This window comes from Arvicanthis niloticus, chromosome 9 (assembly GCF_011762505.2).
Source record: "Arvicanthis niloticus isolate mArvNil1 chromosome 9, mArvNil1.pat.X, whole genome shotgun sequence".
NCBI classification, from domain to species: domain Eukaryota; kingdom Metazoa; phylum Chordata; class Mammalia; order Rodentia; family Muridae; genus Arvicanthis; species Arvicanthis niloticus.
Window position 1 is genome coordinate 51811220 of NC_047666.1, and position 25577 is coordinate 51836796.

The window sequence follows — 25577 nt, forward strand, 5'->3', positions numbered from 1 at the left end:
CACCATGTGCGTTTTGGGTGTTGAACTTACATCCTCTGGGAGAACAGCCAGTGCTCTTAATAACAGTGGCTGTCAACTTGTTTTAACATATAAAATAGAAACATGAAAGCAGAAGCCTAGAGTCAAGCTGCCAAAGCAGAGAAATAATATAAATCCACAGTGTTTTCTGTGGACAACTGCTGTTACAGATCTAAAGTAAGCTAAAGAAAATGTGTGCATTAGGATTGGCGTTAATTTTGCAAACCAGGCAGTTTAGCTAGAAGCTGTGCACAGAAACTGTCCACTATGAAGTCTGATTGTAAGGCTCTACTTTAGGCCTATTCTGGACCTCTCCTGCTTACTCTCATAGGATCTAAGGCAGTCAGCATGCTACGCTTCTACTGCACAAATGTGTCCAATAGAGGAGCAAGTCAGTTTCGTGCTGGACTCCTGTTGGTATATGCCATGACTCGTAATAACCTTTGCTTTTTATACACAACACATAGACAGATTGCCTGTTTATTCCTTTTATTTATTTATTTATTTATTTGTTTGTTTTGTTTTTGGGGTTTTTTTTTTTTTTTTTTTTTTTTTTTTTTTTTTTTTTTTTTTTTTTTTTTTGGTTTTTTGAGACAGGGTTTCTCTGTGTAACCCTGGCTGTCCTGGAACTCACTCTGTAGACCAGGCTGGCCTCAAACTCAGAAATCTGCCTGCCTCTGCCTCCCAAGTGCTGGGATTAAAGGCGTGCACCACCACTGCCCGGCTATTCCTTTTATTTATGTGTGCAGAATCTTGCTATGTAGCCCAGGCTTGCCTTGAACTCACAATCCTCCAGAGTTGTGCCATATGAAGGCTTGCTCTATATATTGACTTGATAATGTGACTTTGTTTCTGTGTTTTATGCCTGAAGAACTGGTAGGGAACTTTGGTTTATTTAAAGATCATGCAGATTTGCTTCAGTTGTAAATAGTTCAGTATTTAAATGACCTTTTGGGCTAACTGTAGTGGCTTACACCTTTAATCACAGCACTAGGGAAGCAGGGGCAGATGGATCAGGTGTTCAAGGCCAGCCTGGCCTACATAGCAGGTTTTGCGTTAGATAGGGTTACACAGTGAGACCCTGTCTCAACAGCCCACCTTTCTCCATGGCTTTGGGTTATAATTTTATGTCAAGAATTATGGAGTATGGGGGAACTAAGTATGTATGATGGCTCATGCCTGTAGTCCCAGCACTTGGGAGGCAGAGGCAGGTGGATCTCCTGAGTATAAGGCCAGTCAAGAGCCACATAGTGAGATCCTATCTCAAACAATCAAATTTGGAAGGGGGCTAAGCGTGGTAGAATGCACCTGTAATCCCAGCCCTTGGAGGTACTGGAAAGTGGAGGTGGAGGAAGCTCACAGACTCAAGGTCCTTCCTGGCAACGTAAGTGTGAGAGGTCTTGAGTTACATGAGATCTTGTCTCAAAGCAAAAAGAAAACAGGAAGGGAGCATCTGCTTTAGCTTACAACATGTTTAACTCTTCATTGCTTGTAAGAATGAAAATGGTATAGTGTACATCTGTGAGAGCAGGATTTCGAGAACTGGCCTAAAGTACTCGTTTTCCTCTTTATCCCTTAGGATGGGGAAGATGAAGCAACTGATGGGCAGAAGGACCAGGACAGTGATGAAAGTGACGACAGCTCCAGTTAGAGCCGAGCGAGCGAGCGACAGAGCCGCCCTGCTTACCTGGCAGACTCTACTCATTTTCTCTTTGAGGTTTAAGTCTCGTGTCTGTCTATCTATCCAGAAGCATCCTGTTTGTCCAAAGAAGGGATGTTTATTTAATTCCCCAGTGGATTTCACAAATTGTCTAACCTCCAGGTCCCTGGCTCAGGGGTCCAGGGCGGCGTCCGTCAGTGGTTTGGATGAGCATGGCTGAGCTGCAGTGTAGGTGCTCTAGCTGGGCCTTGGGGGTTGAAGATAAATGTAGGCTTTGTAAATGAATTCTGAGTTTTGCCTCAGCTCCCTCTTTCCTCACTTTAGATCTCTCATTCTTCAAGGACTAGGGAAGATTGAGTTGCTGTTTGTGTAATCATACTGGTGCCCTAAAAGTGTGTCCCATATTATATTCCCAGAGGAATGACTCGACCTTCTTATCAATGATTCTGGCTTGGTTTGTGTCAGGATCTCTTTACATAGCCCTGGCTATTGTGGTTTTAGTTGACCAGGAGAGTCTTGAACATTACTTTTGAATTTTTAAACATTTATTTTTGTACATGTGTGTATGGGCATATATGTGCCGTTGTGCAGATGTGGAGGTCAGAGGACAACTTATGGGACTGAGCTCTCTCCTTGAACCATATAGGTTCCAGGTTCCAACTCTGGACCTTCACATGCTTAGCCACCTTACCAGCTCCCTTTCAAAACGCTAGGTTATTAGTATAAAAGGAAGGAAGAGATCATCAAACATGTGCTGGCATTGTATGTATATATAGTATTTATTTCCACATTATTCTGAATTATGCCTAGAATCTATTTGTAAAAATCATACAAAATAATTGTAGTTTATTAGAAATAGAACATCAGGAGCTAAAATAGGGGATTCTTCTGTCTTCTGCCAGGAAGCCCAGTCTCAGAGCTTCTGCCAGGCTCTTTCTTGCTGTGCCATTAAGATTATTTAATGTTTGTTAATGTTTTTACTCAGACAGGTATTAAAGTTATGTTTTGTTGGGTTGTTGTTGTTTTGGTTTTTCTTCTTCTTCTTCTTCTTCACATTGGTTTGAGGAGGGAATGCTGTTTTTAAATTAGTCCTTAACCCATGTACAGATTTTTGACCCCTTCATCCTCTGGTACCCAGAGATCCATACCTGTCTTTTCTTGGCATCCCTTTCTTCACCAGCTCATCATTGTCTTTGGTATCTGAGTTGTGCTCACACTAGGCTGGCTTATTTATATGATAAGGTAATCATTATCACATGTGCACATCAAGGTTAGGTTAACTTTTAAATGGCCATTCAGCTTTAGAGTGAAAATGTTCTTTCTTGCTCAGTGTCATTGGTCCTATTTCTGAACAGAAAGGGAGGAGGGGATCTCCTGAATTGTCACAGCTTGACCTAAAGGCAAAATATCTGGCATGATTTCAGTTTGATTTATGTGGATAGGTCTGTGCAAGCTTTGGGTACATACCAGAGAGCATGGTATGGAGCACAGGGGCCCAATGGGGACCCTTTACTTGGAGTGCTGCAAGGCAAAGGTGCACTTCTTGTAAGTTGCATACAGCAAGAGGATTGAGCGTAGCATCTGTTTGCACATAGTCACTGTCATTTGGATCTGAGGCTCCTTAAGTCCAGTAGGCCACTGGTGCTCCCTGCTGATTATTTTGCAGAAGGCTGACTTGTCTGAAACTCTGAAGGTTCCGGTCCACTTGGGGGGCTGGGCTGTGATGACCCTACCAAACACAGAATCCACTCCACTGAGGCGGACCGGCTGGGGCCTCCTCACCACCCCTTTCTTGTTACTCACGGCTCGGAGCTCTGATGTGTGACAGGGTAACTTGGGGCTCTCTCCAGGTTCCACAAGTGGGCTGTCTAAGACAAGTGTGACTTCTTGAAGGCACAACTGCACTTCAAGGTCAGAAGGGGTATGGGGGAAGCAAGGAGAGGCCCTAAAAGGGTGTTTGGAGGAAGGGGTGGGTGTAGTGTGCCGCAGCCATTGGAAACTCTCATCCAGTGGGGTCCATGGTGACCAGAGCTGGTAGCCTGCCATTGGCAGTCCTAAAGGAAAGGAATCAGACATGGAATTTCCCTGCTGTGCTTTTGGGGAGGAGAGAAGCATGGCTATGCAAATTCACAGCTGTCTCATTACTGACAAGCTTAGTGTTCTTGCACACCAGATGCCAGTACCTGACGGGTCAGGTCTAGAAAGGGCAAGACACTGAATTTGGCAACTGCTGTGCATACTAAAATTTCATTAAACCTTTCTAAGCCCCAGTAAGAAAGAACTATAGATGATACAGATTTGTCTGAAATGGGATAACTTAATCCATGCCTTGGGGTAGGGCCTGGGAGGCAAAAGTGGCTGGACTTCATGACAAGACATGATTTGAGGAGAAGAAAACGGCCTATGTCTTACAAGTATTTGAAATTGGTACTTCGTCAGAGCTCTCAAAGTATAACCCTTGAACTAGCAGTTTTAATATTATGAAGGATTTGATAAAAATGCAAGCTCTTGGGGCCCCATCTCAGACCTACTGAATTAGAAATGTGGGGTAGGGTCCAGAAGTTTGCACATATGCAAATCCCCCAAAGATTCTGTTGCACCTTACAGTTTGCAGACTACTTACAGTGTGACTTTTTAAAATAACCTTCAGTTTTCACTAGACCTATGGAGACATCCAGCATAAAACAGTCCCTGGATTGGTGGTTTATGTATGCCTACTATATTCTTAACACCTGGAAGGTAGAGGTAGGAGGATCATTACAAGTTGGAGGCAAGACTGTTTCACATACTGAATTCCAAACCTGCCAGAACTCATACATGGTGAGACCCAGCTCCCTGCCCTCTTCCTCCACCAAAGTACTAGAGAGCTGGCTCAACAGTTAAGAATACTTGCTACTATTTCAAGGAACCTGAATTTGGTTCCCAGCTCCCATGTGGGGCATTTTTTTTTTTTTCAGTCAAGTCTAAGTCTCTGTCTCCTCAACAGCAACACAGATTGTCAGTCGTTACTGTCACCAAAAGCTGACACCTCCATAGTGAGGTTCAATACATACATACATATATATGTAACATTTCAAAATGAAAATGCCCTTTGACAATGATTAGGACGGAGTTAATTTACTGATTTTCTCAGTCTATGCAGTCCCTTCACAAGTTGCTATAGCTCAAGTTCACACATCTGAGCTGCATATTAGGAAGAGAAGCTGACACGGAGTACAGCTGTCTATTCCAAACTGCTTATGAGCGGCACCCAGTGCTAGACACCTTGAATGTAAGAGCATATAGCCAGTGCTGTCATCTCAGCACTTGAGAGGCTGAAGCAGAATTGCTATGAATTCAGTAACTGCCTGGGCTGCATAGGGACCTTGTCTGAAAACAATAACCTAGAGGGGGTGTCTGGCACACCGCCATGGCAAAGTGCATGGAGAGTATTAATGCCTCTAGATATTTTTTTAAATCCATTTATAGACTCATCTCCTAAAAAACAGCAAAAGGAAACAAGAGCTTTGTCCAATGTCCAGCTTAAACCAATAGGGATGGGAGGGCTCTGGACTCCAGGTTTCCCACTCCATCACACAAGGTTTAAACAAAAATGGTTCTGCCCCAGTCCCCAGCATCACAGGGAGTAAGGGTAGGGGGTGAACTAGGATTCTATACAAGCTGCTGTTCTGGCCCAACACAGGGAACACTTGGTTCCCCTGTCCAAAAAGGCATCGTTTTTTATTGGCACCTTCCTTCTAAGGAACCCGGATCCTCGATTTCCCCACCTGGGAAAGGGGACGGCAGCGCCAAAGTGCAACTGAAGTCCTCATGAACTGTGAAAAGATCCCGAGAGGCTGGAGTGCTTGGAGAATAGGCTTGTCTCCCTGGAAGTCCCTCCCCCGGAGCGGGAGCCACACGGCCCTGGCCAAGGCCGGGGCAGCGGTGAGAGCCCGGGCCTGGACCCACCATCACCATCCGGGGTCGGGGGACTCACCTACTGAACTCCACGCGGATTGCACGCTCCAGGGTAGCTGCCGCATCTTTTCTCCACTTGGCGCCTAGCAACCGCCTTTGTGACTCAGGACCCCGGAGGAAGGGGCCGGACGGGGGGTGGGGGTGGGGTGGGGTGGGGGGAGCGGGTTGTAGCTGGAGGTGCTCTTCTGGAAGGCATCTGATGCAGGACAGCTCCAGCTCCAGCCACACCTTCAGTTCCTCCCTACCCCTGCAGTACACTTGTGTGCATTTGACAGGGGCATAGAGGATAACCCCCTCCCCCCACATCAAAGGCTGTGGTCAAGTTCCAGGACCTGTAGTTAGCGTTAAGTTAATCTTTATTCATTATATCCTGGCTCACACTGTGCTCCAGTGTTTGGAAGGGTTTTATTATTGCACTGGAAGGACTCCAGTGCAAGAAAAGAGAATTATAAATGTTCAAAAGAGAAGGAAAAAAAAAAAAAAAAAAAAAAAACCCTCAACTTCCCTTAACTTTCTGACTGGAAAACTTGTCTTCTCTAACTTCAAAAGATCATTTTTAAGTTTATGTTTCCCTGTGTGGGTTTATGTCCAATATATCTGTGTAGGAGACCTTGGGGCCAGCAAAGGACCATTAGAAACTGGGTCCTCGGGCTGGAGAGATGGCTCAGCGGTTAAGAGCACTGACTACTCTTCCAGAGGTTCTGAATTCAATTCCCAGCAACTACATGGTGGCTCACAACCATCTGTAATGGGATCTGATGCCTGTGTGTCTGAAGACAGCTACAGTGTATTCATATAAAAGTAAATAATATTAAAGAAAGAAAGAAAGAAAGAAAGAAAGAAAGAAAGAAAGAAAGAAACTGGGTCCTCTGTGAGATTGTCAGTTACTGAACTGCTAAGCAGTCTCTCCAGCCCCATAATTACTTCTGTCTTCTGTTAAACCTCAGGATGCAGCTGTCTTGTGTCCAACGCTGAGACACGAGGTTTACCATGGCAAAAGTAAGGCTGTGCTTTCATTAGTAGGAATGGCTGTGGAGGCAGGAGTTGCCCCCACCCCAGGAATTTCAGTCTCTTATACTATGCAAGTGTCTGGAGGGAGAATTGATGAACTAACAACATACTATTCTTTTCTTTTTCAAAAGATTTATTTATGTATTTTATGTATATGTATACACTGTTTCTCTCTGTCTTCAGACACATCAGAAGAGGTATCTGTGATCCCATTACAGATGGTCATGAGCCACCATGTGATTGCTGGGAATTGAACTCAGGATCTCTGGAAACGCAGTCAGTTCTCTCAATCACTGAGCCATCTCTCCAGCCCATACTGTTCTTTTCTTAAACACAAAATTAGCCTGCATTTCCTTTATTGTTGAACTCTTTTTTTTTTTCGAGACAGGGTTTCTCTGTGTAGTCCTGGCTGTTCTGGAACTCACTCTGTAGACCAGGCTGGCTTCGAACTCAGAAATCTGCCTGCCTCTGCCTCCCAAGTGCTAGGATTAAAGGAGTGCGCCACCACCACCCGGCTATTGTAGAACTCTTAATTTAAAAATTTGTTGGACAAGCTGGGCGTTTTGGTACACACTTGTAATCTCACCACTCATGAGACTAAGCGGGATGCCTGGCCTGGAATACACAGAAAAGCACAATGGTAAAAACACTTTAGCCGTAAAGATGGACTTTGAAATAATGTTATCTGAGACCAAGGACTCAAGGATTGGGGTCAGGCAGAGATCTAGGTTTGGATGACCTACAGAGTCTTCAGGTGTGTCCAGTGCCCACTGTGTATACATGTATACCAATTACAGAAGGAGTAAACAAAAAAGAATTTGGATGAAAATCAGAAACCAGAGAGAGTAGAAAAGTATAAGACTTGGAAGAGAGGTGAGTGCTTTTGAACTTGCAACTTTTTCTCTGTCTGTTTTTTTCTTCCTCCTGATTAAGAGGTGACTGATATTTAAAAGGCAAATGAAACTGTAGTTATTGTACGTCATTTTCATTAAACATAGAAGTCCCCAAAGCCAAGATCAGATGATTTGAATTATTGGATAAAGAAGTATTCATACTGTTGTGACAATCTGTACACAGTCCTCTGTGCAGTCTGCCCAGATCAGGGGAGACATGTTCTGGGAGGTACCATTTGCTATTAGAACCACTGGGATCCAGCAAAGCCAGAGTCTCCCTACATTAACCAACTGCAGTGAAATGCCTGAGCCAGCCTTCTTAGGAAGAAAGAAACACACACACATATATACACATACAGTGCACAACAAAACACTGCCCCTGGTCCTGGCAAATGGAAAAAACATATATATGGAGAAAGAAATCACACAGGGAACGAGAAGCAGAAAGAATGGGCTGGGCTGGGCTAGGTTCAGGCTTCTGTAACATCTGGCTCTAGAAAACCAACTCCAGGAGCTGCCATTCCATTCTCAAGATGCTACCCCCAAAGAGATGCTTAAGTTTAAATTTTAAAAATTTCATACCTTGGCACTGGGTGGTTGTGGGGCATGCCTTTAATCACAGCACTCTAGAATCAGAGGCAGGTGGATCTCTGAGTTTGAGGCCAGCCTGATCTACAAAGATATAGTTCCATGGTGTCTTAGTTAGGGTTTCCATTGCTATGAAGATGTACCATGACTAAGGCAACTTTCATGAAGGCAAACATTTAATTAGGGCTGTCTTACAATGTCAAAGGTTCAGTCCATTATCATCATGGTGGAAAGTATGGTACCCAGCAGGCCAACTTGGTGCTGGAGGAGCCAAGAGTTCTACATCTTGATCTGAAGGCAGCCAGGAAGAGGCTGTCTTCTACAGGCAGCCAGGAGATTCCACCCTGGGCAGACTTGGAACACTAGGAAACCTCAAAGCCCACGCCCACAGTGACTCACCCACTCCAACAAGGCCACACCTCCTAATAGAGCCACTCAACCATGGGCCAAGCATTCAAACATTTATGCAGGCCAAACCTATTCAAACCACCGCACATGGATTGACTATACCATTGTTTGGCTTTACTGCAATTTTTATAGCAGACATTAACTCAAGGCCAAATTCTTATGGTTAGTGTTTTTTCTCATTGGGCTTTGCTGTGTATTCCAGCTGGCCTTATACACAGGAAAGGTGTTCTGCCTTTCTCTCTCTTTCTCTCTCTCTCTCTCTCTTTCCTCTCTCTCTCTCTCATTTTCTCTTTCTCTCTCTCTCATTGTCTCTCTTTCTCTCTCTCTCTTTCTCTCTCTCTCTCTCCCCCTCCTCCCTCTTTCCCTCACTCTCTCTCTTAAAAACTGGTGTGGTGGCTTATGTCCTTTTTTTCCCCTTCACTCCAGTCCTGCTCCAGCCCAGCCCCGCTCCCACCAGCCCAAAGGCTTTTATTTATTTATTACATGTAAGTACACTGTAGCTGTCTTCAGACACCCCATAAGAGGGCATCAGATCTCATTACGGATGGTTGTGAGCCACCATGTGATTGCTGGGATTTGAACTCATGACCTTGGAAAAGTAGTCAGTGCTGAGCCAGCTCACCAGACCCTGCCTTAGTCTCTTGAGTGCTGAAATTACAAGCATGTACAACAATGACAATGACCAGTTCCTTTAACGATTTTCTTAATGAAATGATTAGGTGAAAAGGTTGGAGATTGTTTTTGCAGTTCTTGATAGAAATTGCATTAGTTTACACTGTGACTTGCCATTTTGCTTCAGCGGGTCCATCACTGGATATTAACATTAAAAGTGTATTTTGTTCATTTGGTAAATATGGAGATTCAGAATTGGTGGGATGCCTTGATCAATAAAGACACTTGCAACCGAGCCTGAAGACCTGAGTTCTGTCCCACAAGATGAAAGGTGAAGAACCCACTCCTGCAAGTTGTCCTGTGACTTCTGCCCGCGTGTTGTGCCACGTAGGCGCTCACACTCATAATACGAATAAAGTAAATAAAATAATTTTAACCTGGCGGTAGTGGCCCACACCTTTCATCTCAGCACTTCGGAGGGAGAGGCAGGCGGTTCTCTATGAGTTTGAGGGCAGCCTGGTCTACAGAGGGAGTTCAAGAACAGTCAGGACTACACAGAGAGACCCTGTCTCGAAAAACAAACAAACAACAACAAGTTTTAAAAGAAAACGAGAATAAACAGAGTTGTGACCCAAGCATGAAAAGTATTTTGAATAAACAGGATTCGTGGACTGTGCCCACCTCTGCTGACAAGGTGCAAGAGAGCTTGGAGCAACCCTAGGCAGAGGCAGGAACGCCCCCTAATGACAAGACCTGCTAATGATCAGCGGGTGCTTGAAGGCGGGGACAAGGTAGCTCTCAGTCGCAAGTGGAGGAGTCTTGTTTTCCCCTGCATAGAAGACAAGCTAGAGCGCAGGGTAAACGGAGGTAGTGTGCGCCTGCGCGCCCCTATGCCAGGCCTTTCTGGGGCTCGAACACTTAGGCGCGGGCTGGCAGCGCAAGCGCGCTGGAGGCCTGTGGAGGTCGCAGCGCCTGCGCAGTCACTCTTCCTTAGGCAGCCGCCATGGCGGGACAAGAGGATCCGGTGCAGCGGGAGATTCACCAGGACTGGGCGAACCGGGAGTACATTGAGATCATCACCAGCAGCATCAAGAAAATCTCGGACTTTCTCAACTCTTTCGGTCAGCGGGCGAGCAGGGGAGGCTGGGAGGAGGGAGGCATCGGAGGCGGCCGACGGCGCTGAGGAGAGGCGCGTCTCCCCGGCTACTCGCTTCCTCTTTCGCTCCCCGCCGGCCCATGTCCCCTCATCCTGTTTCTCACTAGGCCATTACCGTGGGTCTACCCTGCCCATTGCCCTGCCCCACTTGCGCACGTCAGCACGCCCACTGCCCAGCCTCTTAGGCCCATCCATCATCCGTCCTGGTTTGCGCTGCGCTTCCTTGCCAGTCTCCACTTGGCACGCAGTGCGCAGCCGTGTCACGGTCTCGCTTACTGTTAAGAGACTCCTGGTAGTTGTCCATCTCCCTCAGGAACAAGTCCGAAACCCCTTAGTGTCATGCCTTTTATTGCCCCCGTTTAACCATTCCCCTGCCGTTCATTCATCCTTGGCTTCCTTTGGTGTTAGTGCTGAGGGTTGTAAGGGATGGTGACCTCTCGGGCCTCGGAAATACCTATTGTAGCCCTGTGTCTGCTTCATGATACGTGTTCTGGATGCTTCTGTCTGGTTCCTCGGATTTAACAGGGCAGATGCTTTCATCAGAGTCCACTTTTCAAAAAAAAACTATTCCTAGGTGTGGCCGGCTGGTGACAGTCTTGATTTCTTTCTGCATTTGTTCCTAGCCTTCTGGACTGAAAACCTGCCACAGACTCCTTATGGTCTCTGGAAGGGTTCCTTCGTGCAGATTGCATCCAGTGATCTTTTTCAACTAGAGCACTTTGGTTCTACTAATTAGCAACTTTCAGAATCTTTGGGAGAGAGTGCTATATTTTGAAAAAAAAAATTAAAACAAATTGATTATTTTCTAGCTAAAGACCTGTTGAGTCCTAAGTAGTATAATGAAAGGTGACCGAATAACAGCTTCAGTTATGGGGTGTAGTTCAGGGGTTGGGCTCCAGAGTGGCATGCACAAGACGCTGGCATCTCCCACTCCTTGGAAAGGAAAGAGTTTTCTCTGTTTTTCCCCCCTCTTCTTTGTTTGGTTGGTTGCTTTTTGGGTGTTTTTTTGTTTGTTTGTTTGTTTGTTTTTTAGAAAAGAGAACAAAAAGAAAACGGAAACAGATTGTTACGGGGCTGGGATGTCCAGGCAGTAGAGTATTGGCCTAGCACACACACCGTGCCTCTAATAGCAGCACAGGGAAGCAGAGACGGGAGGACCAGAAGGAACTCAAAGCCATCTGCTTCAAAGAGAGTTTGAGTTCAGCCTGGTAGAGCAAAGCAAAAAACAGCAGGCCTAACTGGTTCTTACACAGGTTTGAGGGCAGTGAGAAACACAGTAACTCTTTCCCGCTGTATTTGGCGGCTCACACCTGTACTCTGAGCACTTGAGAGACAAGGGCTGGAAGAGTGCTGTGCATTTGAGACCAGCTTGGTCCTCAAAACTGCCACAAAAATGAACCATTTTCTAGGGCTCGAGAGGAGGTTGCTCAGCTGTTAAGAGCACTTGCAAAGGACCCAGGTACAAATCCCAGGACCCACGTTGCAGTTCACAGCTGTCCATAACTCCAGTTCCAGGGGATATGACAGAGACATATATGAAGGGAGACTACCGATATTAAAAGAAAAATCCATTTTCTGTATTCAGAGGAGTTCTTTCAGGTTGTTGAGATGGCAGGTAAAGGCCACCAGGTCTAACAACCTAAATTCAATCCCCAGGATACACAAGGTGAAAGGAGAGAAGCAACTCCCACAAGTTGTCTTCTGACTCTACAGTGGTACACATGCCCACACCCACCTTCAAATACAACATAAATGAGAGATCTTAATCTGTCCACCCATCCTCCATGGCTCCTACTCCATTTTGGTTTTGAGTCTTGTAAATTGCTAGAATTCTTGGTTCTCCTTCAACTTTTTTTCCCTTCCCCTCCTGAGATAATTACTGTCTATCTATGCAGGCCTGGAACTCCACAAATCAGGATGTCCTCCAATTTGTGATGACCCTCTTGGCTTTTCTCCCAAGTGCTGGAATTAGAAGTGTACTTACAAAGTGCGTAGGACTCTATATAATTTTACATGGATTTTCTCAACAGGGAATGGAGTTAGTTAAAGACACCAGTTACTGAGAGACCAGCAAAACTGTAAATGTCCGTGCTATAGCTTCACACCCACGTTGCTGTGGAGGTCCTAGTAGAAAACTGTTGTCAGTGAAAGAGTTCACGTATCCCAGAAGTTGATTTAAGGAATAAGAAGGGAATGTGATTGAGTGGCGAAGGCAGGTGTGTTCACAGTTAGAACTGATGACTTTAGACTGCTTTTTACTGAATTAAAGCAGTTTTGAGAAGTGATCATTTGTCCTGCTGCCCACAGACTAGTTTTCCTGTGGAGGTTTTTGGGTTTGGCTCAGGACCTTGTGAATGCTAGAATTGCATTTGTTGAGTGTGTACTTCTGTGTAACTGTTTCTATGTTGGTTCACATGGTTGATGTCTCCTATTTTGCCAGAGAACTGGAATATTTCTTTTCTTTTCTTTTTTCTTTAAACAGCATTCCTTACTGAAAAACATTTCCTCAAGTAAGAATCAAATGAAAGAAATTAAAATAGCCTTGTATGGTGGTTTATACCTGTAATCCTGTCTGGCTGAGGCAAGAGAATTACCATGGGTCAGTCTAGCTAAAAAATAAGACCCTGTCTCAGGAAAAAAAAAAAAAAAAAAACAAAAAAACCTAAAGTGTTTTGTGCTGGAGGAGGATGGGGGCGCAGGATGGACTGAGCATAGTTTGAGTCTTTGGCCTAGTTGGGAGAGGCAAGGGGAAGTAGTTGGAAAAATCACTCACAAAGAATGTTTTAACAAGCAATATTACAAGACTTCATTTATCTGGTAGGAGCTAATAGAGATGTGCATACAGTATCTAATGGCATTTCAGTTAGCAAAGCACCAAAATTCCTGTTAAATTGGGTCTGCTTTTCAAAATTTAACAGTGACGTAACATCTCATGGTTCCAAATATGGGTCTTAGTAACAGCAACTCCACTCTAACTGAATTGCATCCGTAAGCTGTTCCCTCAGATGATTACCCAACTGCCATGGAACAATCACAGTCTGAAGGTTTCTAGGTTTGTTTCTGTTTTTTGAGGCAAGGACTTGCTATACAGCTTTGGCTGACCAGGAGCTCAGATGTGTACCCCAGGGTGGCCGTAAACTCAGGACGATCTGCTCAGGTGCTGGCATTGAAGGTGTGTACACATCAGGCTGTTTTGTTGTGGGTTTTTTGAGAGACAGGGGGAGGGGATGTGTTTTTGTGTGTGTGTGTGTGTGTGTGTGTGTGTGTGTGTGTGTTTTGGTGCTAGAGATCCAGTTCATAAATGGTACTCAATCTATATTACCAGCCTGTACTAATAAACATTATTTTGTTTTTGAGTTGTGGTTTCACTGTACAACTAGTTGGCCGCTAACCCCTGGCCAGGCTCAAGTCCTGATTCACCTATGTAACTGAGACTATAGGCCTGTGTCTGTATACAGGCCTGGCTACTTTAAACTTTAGTCCACATATATTTTACCTTTGATATGTACACACCCTAAGAAAGTATGTCTTATTACTGACAAAATTTGTTAGACGGGGTCTAAGTTTCCAGAATGACCTAGAACTTTGAATCTTCCTTTGAGGGCTAGATAATAGGTATTATTATACCTATTGTCATAATTCAAAATCTCTTAGGAGTACTGTTCACTTTCTCCTCTTTCTCTTCTTTCTATCTTCACTCTTCTTTCTCCCATTCTTCCTTCATCCTCTCCTCTTTTTTTGTGTGTTTGTCTTTTGAAATAGGGTACCATGGTGTGCCCAAGCTGGCCAAGGGCATCTCACATGGACTCAAGCTTGTCCTCCTCCCTCAGCTTCCCTGAAGGAGTTGACAGGTGTGCACATAACCCTGCTCTTTCTGGTTTTCTTTTCTTAGTTTATTGCCTTTTTGTTTTGTTTGTTTTTGTTCTGGGGGTGGGATTTGAGACAAGTCTCCATGTCTTTTAGTAAGTTTTTCCCTTTCCTTGGATGGTTACATAATTGCTGAGGAACAGTCAATCTGAAAGCTTCTGTTATTATTTTGAGACAAGGTTTTGTGATACAAGGCTGGCCTTGGATGGCTTAGAGCTTGCTGTGTAGGCTGGTCTGGCCCTCTGCCTCCTGAGTTCTGGCATTAAAATCCTGCATCATTGCACCCTGCTCTTTTTACTTTTTTTCCTCCCCTTTTTAAGGAAAAAGTCTCACTATGTTCTTTAGGCTTAGGTCTCCAACTTGAAGGATCAAAAGATTCTTCCATCTCAGCCTTCCAACATTATTTACATTTTTTTAAATTAATTAATTAATTAATTAATTTTTTTGGTTTTTTCGAGACAGGGTTTCTCTGTGTAGCCCTGGCTGTCCTGGAACTCACTCTGTAGACCAGGCTGGCCTCGAACTCAGAAATCCGCCTACCTCTGCCTCCCAAGTGCTGGGATTATAGGCGTGCGCCACCACTGCCCGGCCTCCTTTATACTTCTTATAATGCACACATTAGCTTCAGAATCAGGGCAGAATCTAAAAATGCAGACCAGTGGTCTGTGATAATGCCCCCCCCCCCTTTTTTTTTTAAAGAAAGTTCACACAACCCACAATACAGAGCAGTGTTAGGTGTGACTGTGTGTCATCATCTGTGTGGCCTCAGGTTCAGGCAGTTGTCCGACACTGAAATGGAACCACAAGCTGGAACTGTAAGAGTAAAAGTTATTCAGACAGTCATTAGCCACCTAGAAAGAATACATTCTCCCTTTAGAGTATCTGGTTACGCACCCTGTGTCAGGGTAGGGACTTGAGTTTGCTGTAATTTTCAAAGAACTCCAAATGCCTTTTCAAACTCAACCATAGAATCTTAGTACCACTGAGTTAGTTATCGTAAATGGTACAGACCTTATAGATTCGTACCAGAGCTTAGGAGGTGTGGTGAGCGCATAGAACGCAGCCTTAGACCCCATGCAGTTCTTACTAAGTCAGCTATGCCACACCACCAGACTGGCTGCTCCTTAGGACTCAGCCTAACGATGTCTCTGTAAGTTCATGTATCAAGCATGAATTGTCAACCAGGAGGTTGCCTAAAGGCTCAGCTAACAGTTAAATTGCTTTAGCTTTTAATTGTGTATCATAATGAGGTTCTGCCTTCTAATTAGTTACTCTTTTCTTCAAAGTATTAATTTCAACTATTTCAAAAACCACCTAGCAATGACTCCAGACATAGGGTCTTTAATATCTTCAGGGAAAATAACAGCCATGTAGGCCATTTCTTTTTGCTCCTAAAGAATTAGAATCCTGCTCATTTCTCCAATCTAGGATGCAGCAAAAAAAAAAAAAAAAAAAAAAATCAATTTTGTCCTCTGTAAAATGTGATTTATACATGTGATACAGACATCTCAGCAGAGTTCTCCCTTGTAACGCAGGAAAAGGAATATTTCTCCTTTGCAGATCTCAGACTCTTCCCTCCCAAGACTCATCCAGGAACTAAAACTTGACTTTAAAAACAAGTCAAGGGCTTGGTATATTGGTAGTCACCTGCAATCCAAGAACCCAGAAGGCTGAGATAGGATTTCCAATTCAAAGCTATCCTGGGCTACGTAATGCGTTCCAGTCTAGCCAGAACTGTATAAGGAACCACTGTCTGGAAATAGAATAAACCCCCTCCACCCTCACACCCCAACACCCACCAAACAAGCCCAGAAGACATTTTGAGATAAAGCTAGTATTAATTTTTGTTGTGATAAGGTAGTATATGAAATAATCGAGAGAAAGAAAGCCAAATGTAGTGAAACATTCCAGTAATCTAATCCCAGTTCTTGGGAAGCAACAGGTAGAAGAATTACTAAGTTTTAGTCTCGGGCTAGGCCAGGCTATGTAGGGAAGATCTTACCTAAAAAATAAATGTAGGAGCTGGAGAGATGTCTCAGCTGTTGTGAGCACTGACTGCTCTTCCAGAGGTCCTGAGTTCAGTTCCCAGCAACCACATGGTGGCTCACAACCATCTGTAATGGGATCTGATGCCCTCTTCTAGTGTGTTTGAAGACAGCTACAATGCACTCACATATATAAATCTTTACTAAATAATAATAAATATAGAGAGGAAATCATGTTAGTATTGTCGGCAGTGATCCTATGGATATCCAAACAAGCACACTGATAAGACCTGCTTTTATTGAGTGGGGACAAAGTGCACTTTAATGCAGAGTCCAGAGTTGCTCAGTTGCTGAATGCTCTCCTGTTATTTTTATTTAAAATAGCCTATGAAGCAAACATTTAACTTGAGGCATAGTCTGGAGCCTGTGTCTAGAGGTGGGCATTTTGTCTTTCTCAGCAGTGTTAATCTGTATAAGCCAGTTCCAGAGTATCATTCTAGGGTTCTGATTGATTTACCAGATGGACAGGTAGAACAGCACAGCTCTTTAGGAAAGAGCCCTCCCTGGTTCACTCTTCCAGTGCTTTCTATGTATCTCTTTTCTTGGGAAATACAACTGTCAGAGAAATTGTTTTTGAGCTTCCAAACATTCTAGTAAATGGAACCCTGGGCTTGTTGGATAGTCCTGACAAAAGTGACAGTGTTGAGCCAGTAAAATGGCTCAGTGGATACCTGCTGTTAAGCCTGATAACCTGAGTTCAATCTCTGGTATCTACATAGCTAAAGGAAAGAACCACTCCCAAAAGTTATGTTTGACTTACATATATGTGCCAGGGCATGTGTATACAACATACACAGAAATGTAAAATTTTAAAAAAAACTAAGGTATCGTGTTTCTAAAGTAAGGGTGGTCATTGTAGTCAGACTTGGGAACTAGAGGAGGCAGCAATAGTAGGTAGTAAGGTTTAAAAAGAAGGGCCCAGCATTGTGTTGAACACCTACAGGTGAATGAATGTATGGCATGTTAATTACATGTCAGTGGAACTAAGTATGAAAAAGGATTATGAAAACTAAGTTTGAAAAACTAATGAGAATGGGTGAATGTCTTTTTCACGTGAGTGTGTGTTCACACGCGTGCATGTGTGTGTGTACATGCATGTATCGTGAACAAGAGAATCGTCATACTCTTCCACCTTACTAAGGCAGATCTCTCTGTGAAACCCAAAGCTCGATGATATGAAGTCTAATCTTTCTAGCCCTCTTGCCCTGAAGAGGATCCCATCTCAGCCTTCTGAGGTAGGAATTGCAGGCAGGCTGCCCTGCCCTCCCACCCGGCATTTACATGAGTTGCGGGATGTCTGAACTCCTGCCCTTATGCGGGTGCCTTTAACCACTGAGGCATCTCCTCAGCCCAGCCCGCTCCCCTACTTACTACTTTTTTTTTTTTAACTGTTTATCTAAAGTGGGGAGAGTAACAGCCAGAGACTCAAATAACTTAAGAATGAGAAGTTCATCCTTAGGAATTTAGATATATTCAGACCAAAAAACAAACAAAACAAAACAAAAGACTTACATCTTTCTGGTAAGACCTCTCAGAGACAAATTTGAGGCTGGATCAGAGTGTAGGAAGATTTGTCAAAGTGAATGCTTTTGTAGAAGCAGCCAGAGAAGAGATGAAAAGGAAAGTTGTTAGCTTGCTGTTGACTCATCATGTGGGAGATGGTGCAGAGTGATCTCGCAGCTATTTTAGACCCAAAGAATAAAGGTTATTGAGATAGAAATGTGGGTTGGAGGAGATAGTGGGAAGTAGCCATCACTATTCTCCTTTCTCTGTTGCTGAGGACAGTTGAGAGAACAGGGGTCTCATGGTTTCAGGTAAAGGAGTCAGAAGAGAAAAGGCATTTTAAGGGAGTCTAGATTACATTCTGTGGGAGATAGTAAAAGAAGATTGGAAAAGGCAGAGGAAAGAGTCAAGGTTGCTTTTCAAAGGTAGAATCTTGCTTTCATCATGTGCTTGATACTGACTGAAGTTTCTCTAGTTCAGTAAGGTCTCTGTGGTGTTGGCTGAAGCAGTCTTCCAGGGTTAGTAACTGATTAGCTTCCAAGAGCGAAAATGGTGAGACAGTGTTACTTTTCATTGCTGTGACAAAAAACCATGACCAAAACAACTTATAAAAGAAAGCATTTCATTTGGAGCTCATTTTGGGGCTCATGGTTCTAAAGGATTAGAGTCCATGACCATTATGGTGGGGAACATGGTAGGCACTGGAGCGGTACACCTACTCCTTATATCTTAATCCACAAGCATGAGGCAGAGAGAGAGACCTAACTGGGAATAGCATGGGATTTGGAACCTCAAACCCCAGTGCCATACCTCCTCCAGTAAGGCCACACCTCCTAATCCTTCCCAAATAGTCCCGTCAACTGGGGACCAACTGTCTTAGTTAGGGTTTTACTGCTATGAACAGACACCATGACCAAAGCAAGTCTTATAAAGGACATTTAATTGGGGCTAGTTTATAAGTTCAGAGGTTCAGTTCAGAATCATCAAGGCAGGAACATGGCAGCATCCAGGCAGGCATGGTACAGGAGGAGCTGAGAGGTCTACATCTTCATCTGAAGGCTGCTAGTGGTGAGGGTCTTAAGCCCACTCCCACAGTGACACACCTATTCCAACAAGGTCACACCTCCAAATAGTGCCACTCCCTGGGCCAACCATATACAAACTATCACACCAACTATTCAAATTCTTGAGCCTATGAGGGTTATTCCCTTTCAAACCACTACATTCCACTCAGTCCCTGAATCTCATAGGCTTGTGGCCATATCATAATGCAAAAATGAGTTTAGTGTAACTTTAAAAGTTTTCATAGTCAGGTGTAGTGGTATATACTTTAATCCAACATTCAGGAGGCAGAGGCAGGCAGATCTCTGTGAGATCAGGTTCAGCCTGGTCTAATACATAGAGAGTTCCAGGACAGCCATACCTACCTACATAGACCCTGTCTTCAAAAGGAAGAAAAAGGAAAAATGTTTCCATGGTCTCAATATAGTTTAAAATTCCAATCTCCTAATTGTAACCTCCATAAAAAAGCAAATTATGGTCTTTGAGCATATCGTGGCAGAGTCTGCATTGCCGTTCCAGCAGGGAGGGAGGAGGAGTGGCATAGGAAGGAAATGCTGGACTAAGCAAGATGAAAACCCAGCTGGGCAAACTCCAAATCCTGTCTCTATGTGTGATATCAAAGGTCTTATATGGTTCTTCCTTAGAGCTTGGTGACTGCAGCATACTTCTCTCTTGGGTTATTTCTACTCCCTGTCTGCAGCTCTCCCAAGCAGATATCCCACAGCTCTAGCACAGTGGGATCGCCAGTGTGATCCAGGCTTCACTTTCACTGTTACACGGTGTTCGCTGTTCACATGTGGCAGACTCCCTACCACACACCTGACCTCAGCAGCTCTCAATCCTGGAGGAAGATTCCACAACCCATTTTCTCATATATCCATGATTCTATAGCCAGAACCACAGGACCAATACTGCCAAGTTATACTGCCTGTTGGGGATGGAGCCTGGCCCCTACATTTTTATAAACTTTGATTTGTTGTTGCCTTTTAGGAACAGAAAATTCCTTATGCCTTTTTCTTCCCTAAATTGCAGGATTAGCTTGGGGTCTTGCCCTGAGGGTACTCATTCCCTTACTCTGTTTCTCATCAGTTTTCTTATCTCTTTCAGCATAAGCCTTGGCTGCAATGTTAAATCTCCTGACTATTTTTTTCTTCTCAAATTGTGTATTTTATATTTTTCCTTGCCCTGCTTGCTCTATTTCATTGTGGACCTGCAAAAGAGTAATTACTAATAAATAATTCAACCACAGAGTTGCTATCTTGAAATTTCCTCTGCCAAAGAAATTAGTCCAAAATTTCAGTTTAACCTCAGGTAGATTTTTAGCTCCTATCAAGACTGCCCATTAAAACAGTGTTCAGCTGCTTTTCTATTCCAAAGTCTTCCACATTTCTTCAAAAAGCAGCATGGTCAGGCCTGTCATAGGAATAGCCCACTTGCTGATACCGATTTGTTTCTTTTCAATTGGTGTGACAAAACAGTGTGACCAAGGCAGCTTATAAAAGAGCTTATTTTGGGGCTCACGGATCCAGAGGTTGGGTCCATGACTATCATGGTGGGGGACATAACAACAGGAAAGTAGGCAGGCAGGCAGGCAGGCACTGGAGTAGTAGCTGAGAGCTTACAGCTTGATCTATTAGCATGAGACAGACAGACAGACACAGAAGGTAGTGTGGGCTTTTGACACCATTCTCACTGGACCTCCTCTTCCTGCCTTCCTTGCCTTAGCTTTGGCTGTAACCCTCCAGACACTCTCCTCACTGCTGCAGTGCTGGGCTTTGAACTTGGAGTAATCTAGGACAAGCCTCCTCTGCTGATCTGTAACCATACTAAAACCATACTCAGGTTTTGAGTTTTGATCTTTTCCCAGGCTAGCAACATGTGTGGTGCTTGTGATGGCCCGGAACAGAGGAACATAGCCCCCACTCAGCCCTGTGGGCTCAAGAAGCAGCTGGTGCTCTTTAGTGCATGTCCCTAGTTTAATTTCCAGGGGGTTATAGGGAAATACTGTAGGTTGAAGAGCTGCTGTATTTCCTTTCTCAGAGGGTCCCTTCTCTTGACACTCAGTTTGCAGCTTGACAAGCTATCTGTACATCCTTTACATATAGTTGTATGTTGCTGCTATAGCAACTTTTATAAATTTAGCAACTTTTTTAAGATCTATAAATTTAGCTTGAAGACAGGAGGATCACTGCAAGTTCAAGACTAGCCTTGGCTACAAGACAAGACATGGATCTCCCTTGGTGATTCTTCTCTGCCTGCCACCCTCAGTGTTCCACAGCATCTGAGTAGTTGATTCTTAAATGCATATCCCCAGTCCCCATGTGTACCTGGAACAATGTTTCATCTTCACCAGAGGGTTTGTGTGGGTGCGGGCATTTGGAGTGACATTAATCCTGAACATTAGTCTCCTTTTACCAGATATGTCTTGTCGTTCAAGACTCGCAACACTAAATGAGAAATTGACAGCCCTTGAACGGAGAATAGAGTACATTGAAGCGAGGGTGAGTACGGCCACAGACTACCCCAGAGGGAATACACGCTTCTACTTAGAACAGCCTTGCAGAAGCTCTAAGTTCTTGCTCTGCCTGGATTTAGGTGTCTGGGACTCTCTGAAGCTGCCTTTGCTACCATTTCTCACTGTGCAGGATCCAAAATAGGACTTTTTAAAAAATGGCTTTAGTCCCTTTGCATTTTATCTAAATGTCAGTTTTCCTTTCACAGGTGACAAAGGGTGAGACTCTCACCTAGAACTGTGCCACGCTGCTGCTGGGAAGTTGCTGTACAGAACACTGGCCATGTGGGAAAGGCCCAGCAGCCTTCTGCTCCTCCTCCTCTCCTTACAGAGCAACAGGGCTTTTTCTTGTTTTTCTTTTTTCAAAAGTGGCCTTTGGGCTCTGCTGTGTGCCCTGGGGTGTGATGTGGCATGGGGGAGCAAGCAGTCCAGGGGACCTTGGAAACAGCATTAGGCTTTTTCCCTTTTCAGTAACATTGGTTTGGAACTACTTGTCAATGTGTTTGAGGTGTTGAGAGGCAAAGGCTGGGACTCTTTAAGGCCCTCCCCACCTCTCAGTCTCTTTCCCTCAGACTTTCCCTACAGCTCCCATGGCCTCTGCACTGATTTCTGTCAACAGTCAGCCTTCTCTCCACCGGTGAGAGGTGGGGGCAGTCCTGGCTGAGACTCGTGTCCTGCAGTGTGGTTGCCAGAAAATGTTGTTGCTAACCCACCAGTTTCTTGTTCTGGGAGTTCAAACCCCAGTTGGCTTGAAGGGACATTTTCCATTTTCTTTGTGTCACTTGGGGTATCGGTGGCTCCCATGCTTCCCTAATAAACTCAACTTTGTCTGACTGCTGTGACTGTGGTGGCAAGAGTGGAGAGGGGCTCAGTGTTCAGAGGCTGATGTGTAGGAGTGCTCTCCAGCAGAAGAAACCTGCAGCCTTAGCTGACTTAAAGCCTAGGCAGCTCTCCAGTCAGTATTCCTCCTGCCTGGGCCCTTGAACTAGCTCAGCCTGGAATATTTGGTCTTTCAGCAGATACTACCAAGGACTTTTACTATATAGGTGTGTTAGACTCCAATAAAAGATACAGTATTAAATCAGACCTGATGTTTATGATCTGTTGAAATCCTAGCATCTTCCCAGTTCAAATGTATCCAGGTAGACTACTAGTTTTATAAGATAAACATCCTGTGAAAGTAAATACTGGGGTTTGTGAGATGGTATAACACATAGGGTGCTTGCCTCTAAACTTGAAACTCTGAGTTCTGTCTCTAGGACCAACATGGTGGGAGGAGAGACCCTTCTCTTGGAAGTTGTCCTCTGATCTCCTCTGCATGCTGTGGCATTCCTGTGCATGAGTGTACACATGTACAAAATGTAATCACCAATTTTCTCGAGCAAATACTGCCGTTTAAACAGAAGAACCGAAGACTTCCTGTTTCCTATGGACTTAAGCCAACTTATTGCTAAAGGCTTTTCCCCACAGAGAGCTTCCCCTGAGTATGTTAGTGTTTATCATGCTCTGCACACACTAATTTCTCTCTATTCAAGCCTTATTTGACATTCAAAGTCCAGCTCAGGTTAACATGCCCCATTGTTCTTCCAGACAAGCACATTCAGTATTGCCCTTTCTCAGACTTCCTGGCTTGTGGTCTTCACACCAGAGGTCACCCAGACTATATTGTCTTAGGGTTTTTGTTGCTGTGAAGAAACACCATGACCAAGACAACTCATAAAGAACAACATTTCATTGGAGCTGGCTTACAGTTTCAGAGGTTTAGTCCATTATCATTACAGAAAGCATGGCAGCATGCAGCAGATATGATGCTGGGGGAGCCAAGAGTCCTACATCATGATATGAAGGCAGCCAGCAGAGTCTCATCACCCTGGCCAGACTTGAGCATATATGAGACCCCAAAGGCTCACCTCCACAGTGATATACCTCCTCTAAAAAGGCTACACCTTCTAATAGTGCCACTTCCCATGGGTCAAGCATATTCAATTCTACACATATGTAACCTAAAAAGTACCCAAGTCCCCTTCCGTCCCCTCCCTCAGCTGGGTGCTTTGAGGAAGGCATGTTGCCTTGGACACTGATGACTAGGAGGGTTTGAGTTGTGTTGTATTCATGTGTTTGCAGAAAACCTGCTTAAAGTTTAGGCATTTTAAGTAGTATTGCCTGAGTCTTTTTTTTTTTTATCCAACATTTTTCAAAATCCAAAGCTTTCTAAATTGTGACAGCACAGGTGAGCCTTTTCACACTTGACTTGCATGGTTGTTACCTGAGCTGTTATAGTCAGAGCCTGAGGCCCTGGCAGCCCTGACTAGCTAGTTGTTACCCTGCCCTCAATAAGCCAGTTAAGAAATGGTAAAAAGTAGAAAAGGTTTCCTTAGTGTGGCCACGTTGGGGAAGAGGAAGTAAAGGTTCTTTGATAACACCTGCTCATCCTCATTAGGATTCTTACAGTCAAGAAGTATACACTGGCCAGGCGTGGTGCTGCATACATTTAGGGAGGCAGAGGTTGGTAGATTTGAGTTTCAGGCCACTTGGTCTATATCGAGTTCAAAGACATCCAGGGCCTCACAGGAAAATGCTTCCAGAGAAGAGTGTTCCAGATTCCTACCTCCAAAGAACTAGCTCCCAAGCCGATAAATGCAAAACCATGGCTCTGATACTTGGCTATGAAAAGAAAGGAAAAAACCGTCTACATACCGTCCAGTTAAAGTAGTGGTTCTCAACCCTCAACACTGTGACCCTTTGATATAGCTCATGTTGTGATGACCCTACCCATAAAATTTTTGTTGCTACTTAATAAGTGAAATTTTGCTACTGTTATAAATAGTAAGTGCAGATATGCAGAATATCCAGTAAGTGACATCAAGACCCCTGGGGTTGCTTGACCCCAGGGATCTTGATCCACAGGTTGAGACAACTGAGTTAAGATCTGATTCCTGCTAGTCATTGTCCTGGTTTTGGTCTCCTGCAAGTCAGAATGCTGTGATATTCCTGGGAGACAAGCACTCCTGCCGGCTGACACCAGGAACCCATCCTTTTCCCAGCATGAGATTTCTAGGAGAAACTAGTTCTCTGGAGTTCATTGCTCAAAAGGGGAGAGACATGGTAAGTTGCAGTCAAAACAGGCAGCCAAAAAATCTGTATTAAGGAGCTGGGAAGATAGATTCATTGGTAAAATACTTACTATCCAAATAGACCTGAGTTGGATCCCCAACACCCATATAAAATCTAGCTAAGGTGCAGTTCTATTTTCCCAGTGCTGAGGAGGCATAGAGGGGAGGATGCCTGGGGCTTGCCTGGCTGTCAGTTTAGCTGAATCACCAACTCCAGGTTCAGTCAGAGACCATAAAAAACAAGGTCCACTTCTGACCTGAACATACATACACAAATAACTTCAAGCTGTGGTCAAGGTATATGAAATGTTTAAACCTGGGTCCTATCTGATCACAGGCATTTTGCCTAAGGGATATGAGCCAGTGTTTTCATTTAAAAATAGAACAATAGACACCTAATATTCTCGTGAGCTAAGTTCTCTTTTCAGTATTACTAAACTCATAGCGTGCCTTTAGCAGACACTCAAGTTCATTATCTGCATTTCTTCCTGGATAAAGGACCATTTTCTAAAGCTGTGTTAGTTACCTGGTACTCTGCAGTTGCCTCAATAGTCAGTGGTTCATGTTGTGAATGGGGACTGTACCACGAGATAGTAAGAGGGCAAAATGATGGATTTTACGGGCAAGAAAACACACTTGGTGGGATTATACATGAATGCTCACTGTTTTATCTTACAGATAATAGTATGTTTATTTGGTGATGGTAATGTTTTTGTTTTTGTTTTTTTTCTCATTAAACTTGTTTTAATGGGTCTGGTGAGGGTAATGTTAAGTCGATTAGCACTATGTTGCTTTATCATAAGGTCCTGGTTGCAAAGAGCAGTTGGTAATACTGGTTGTAGGGCCGGGCGGTGGTGGCCCACGCCTTTAATCCCAGCACTTGGGAGGCAGAGGCAGGCAGATTTCTGAGTTCGGGGCCAGCCTGGTCTACAGAGTGAGTTCCAAGAAACCCTGTCTCGAAAAACAACAACAACAAAAAAATACTGGTTATAGGACACTAATGAATCTGGCCTCTTACATTGGTAACTTCCTCATCTTTGTGGTGCTTTGAGGTGTCCAGGTAACCTTCTTACTGTGTGTAAGATTAAGTTCTTCTTTTGGTTTTGTTTTTTGAGACAGGGTCACACTATAGTTCTGGCTGGCCTGGAGCATGCTATGTAGAGCAGGCTGGC

The 25577-nt window shown here is 44.1% G+C and overlaps 3 protein-coding genes across 4 annotated transcripts in view; 2 read left to right on the forward strand and 1 right to left on the reverse strand.

The window, feature by feature from the left end:
• Fancd2 (FA complementation group D2) overlaps positions 1 to 2693 on the forward strand; it is a 62968-nt gene extending 60275 nt beyond the window's left edge. Inside the window, exon 44 of one of the 2 annotated variants that reach the window (XM_076940270.1) lies at positions 1598 to 2693. In XM_076940270.1, the coding sequence (XP_076796385.1) occupies positions 1598 to 1669 (72 nt within the window). In that variant the 3' untranslated portion in view covers positions 1670 to 2693. The remainder of the gene's footprint in view (positions 1 to 1597) is intronic. The other variant, XM_076940271.1, reaches the window with a different exon arrangement.
• Positions 2434 to 5760, reverse strand: Fancd2os (FANCD2 opposite strand). Its single transcript, XM_076940272.1, has 2 exons — positions 5655 to 5760; positions 2434 to 3732 (listed from the first exon to the last, which is right to left on the reverse strand). Exons 1-2 carry the CDS (start codon positions 5698 to 5700, stop codon positions 3188 to 3190), a joined length of 591 nt encoding a protein of 196 aa, XP_076796387.1. The 5' UTR covers positions 5701 to 5760; the 3' UTR covers positions 2434 to 3187.
• Positions 5761 to 10061: 4301 nt separating this feature from the next.
• Brk1 (BRICK1 subunit of SCAR/WAVE actin nucleating complex) lies at positions 10062 to 22125 on the forward strand. The gene is made up of 3 exons (XM_034512335.2): positions 10062 to 10268; positions 21199 to 21281; positions 21502 to 22125. Exons 1-3 carry the CDS (start codon positions 10151 to 10153, stop codon positions 21526 to 21528), a joined length of 228 nt encoding a protein of 75 aa, XP_034368226.1. The 5' UTR covers positions 10062 to 10150; the 3' UTR covers positions 21529 to 22125.
• The last annotated feature ends 3452 nt before the right edge of the window (positions 22126 to 25577 follow it).

Excerpts from the sequence above, each read along its gene's own strand:
- Brk1 (XM_034512335.2), top strand. The coding sequence starts at position 10,151 with ATGGCGGGACAAGAGGATCCGGTGCAGCGGGAGATTCACCAGGACTGG. Across the intron at positions 10,269-21,198 it reads GGACTTTCTCAACTCTTTCG|ATATGTCTTGTCGTTCAAGA; the intron begins GTCAGCGGGCGA and ends TCCTTTTACCAG. Across the intron at positions 21,282-21,501 it reads TAGAGTACATTGAAGCGAGG|GTGACAAAGGGTGAGACTCT; the intron begins GTGAGTACGGCC and ends TTCCTTTCACAG.
- Fancd2os (XM_076940272.1), bottom strand. The coding sequence starts at position 5,700 with ATGCGGCAGCTACCCTGGAGCGTGCAATCCGCGTGGAGTTCAGTAG. Across the intron at positions 3,733-5,654 it reads ATCCGCGTGGAGTTCAGTAG|GACTGCCAATGGCAGGCTAC; the intron begins GTGAGTCCCCCG and ends CCTTTCCTTTAG.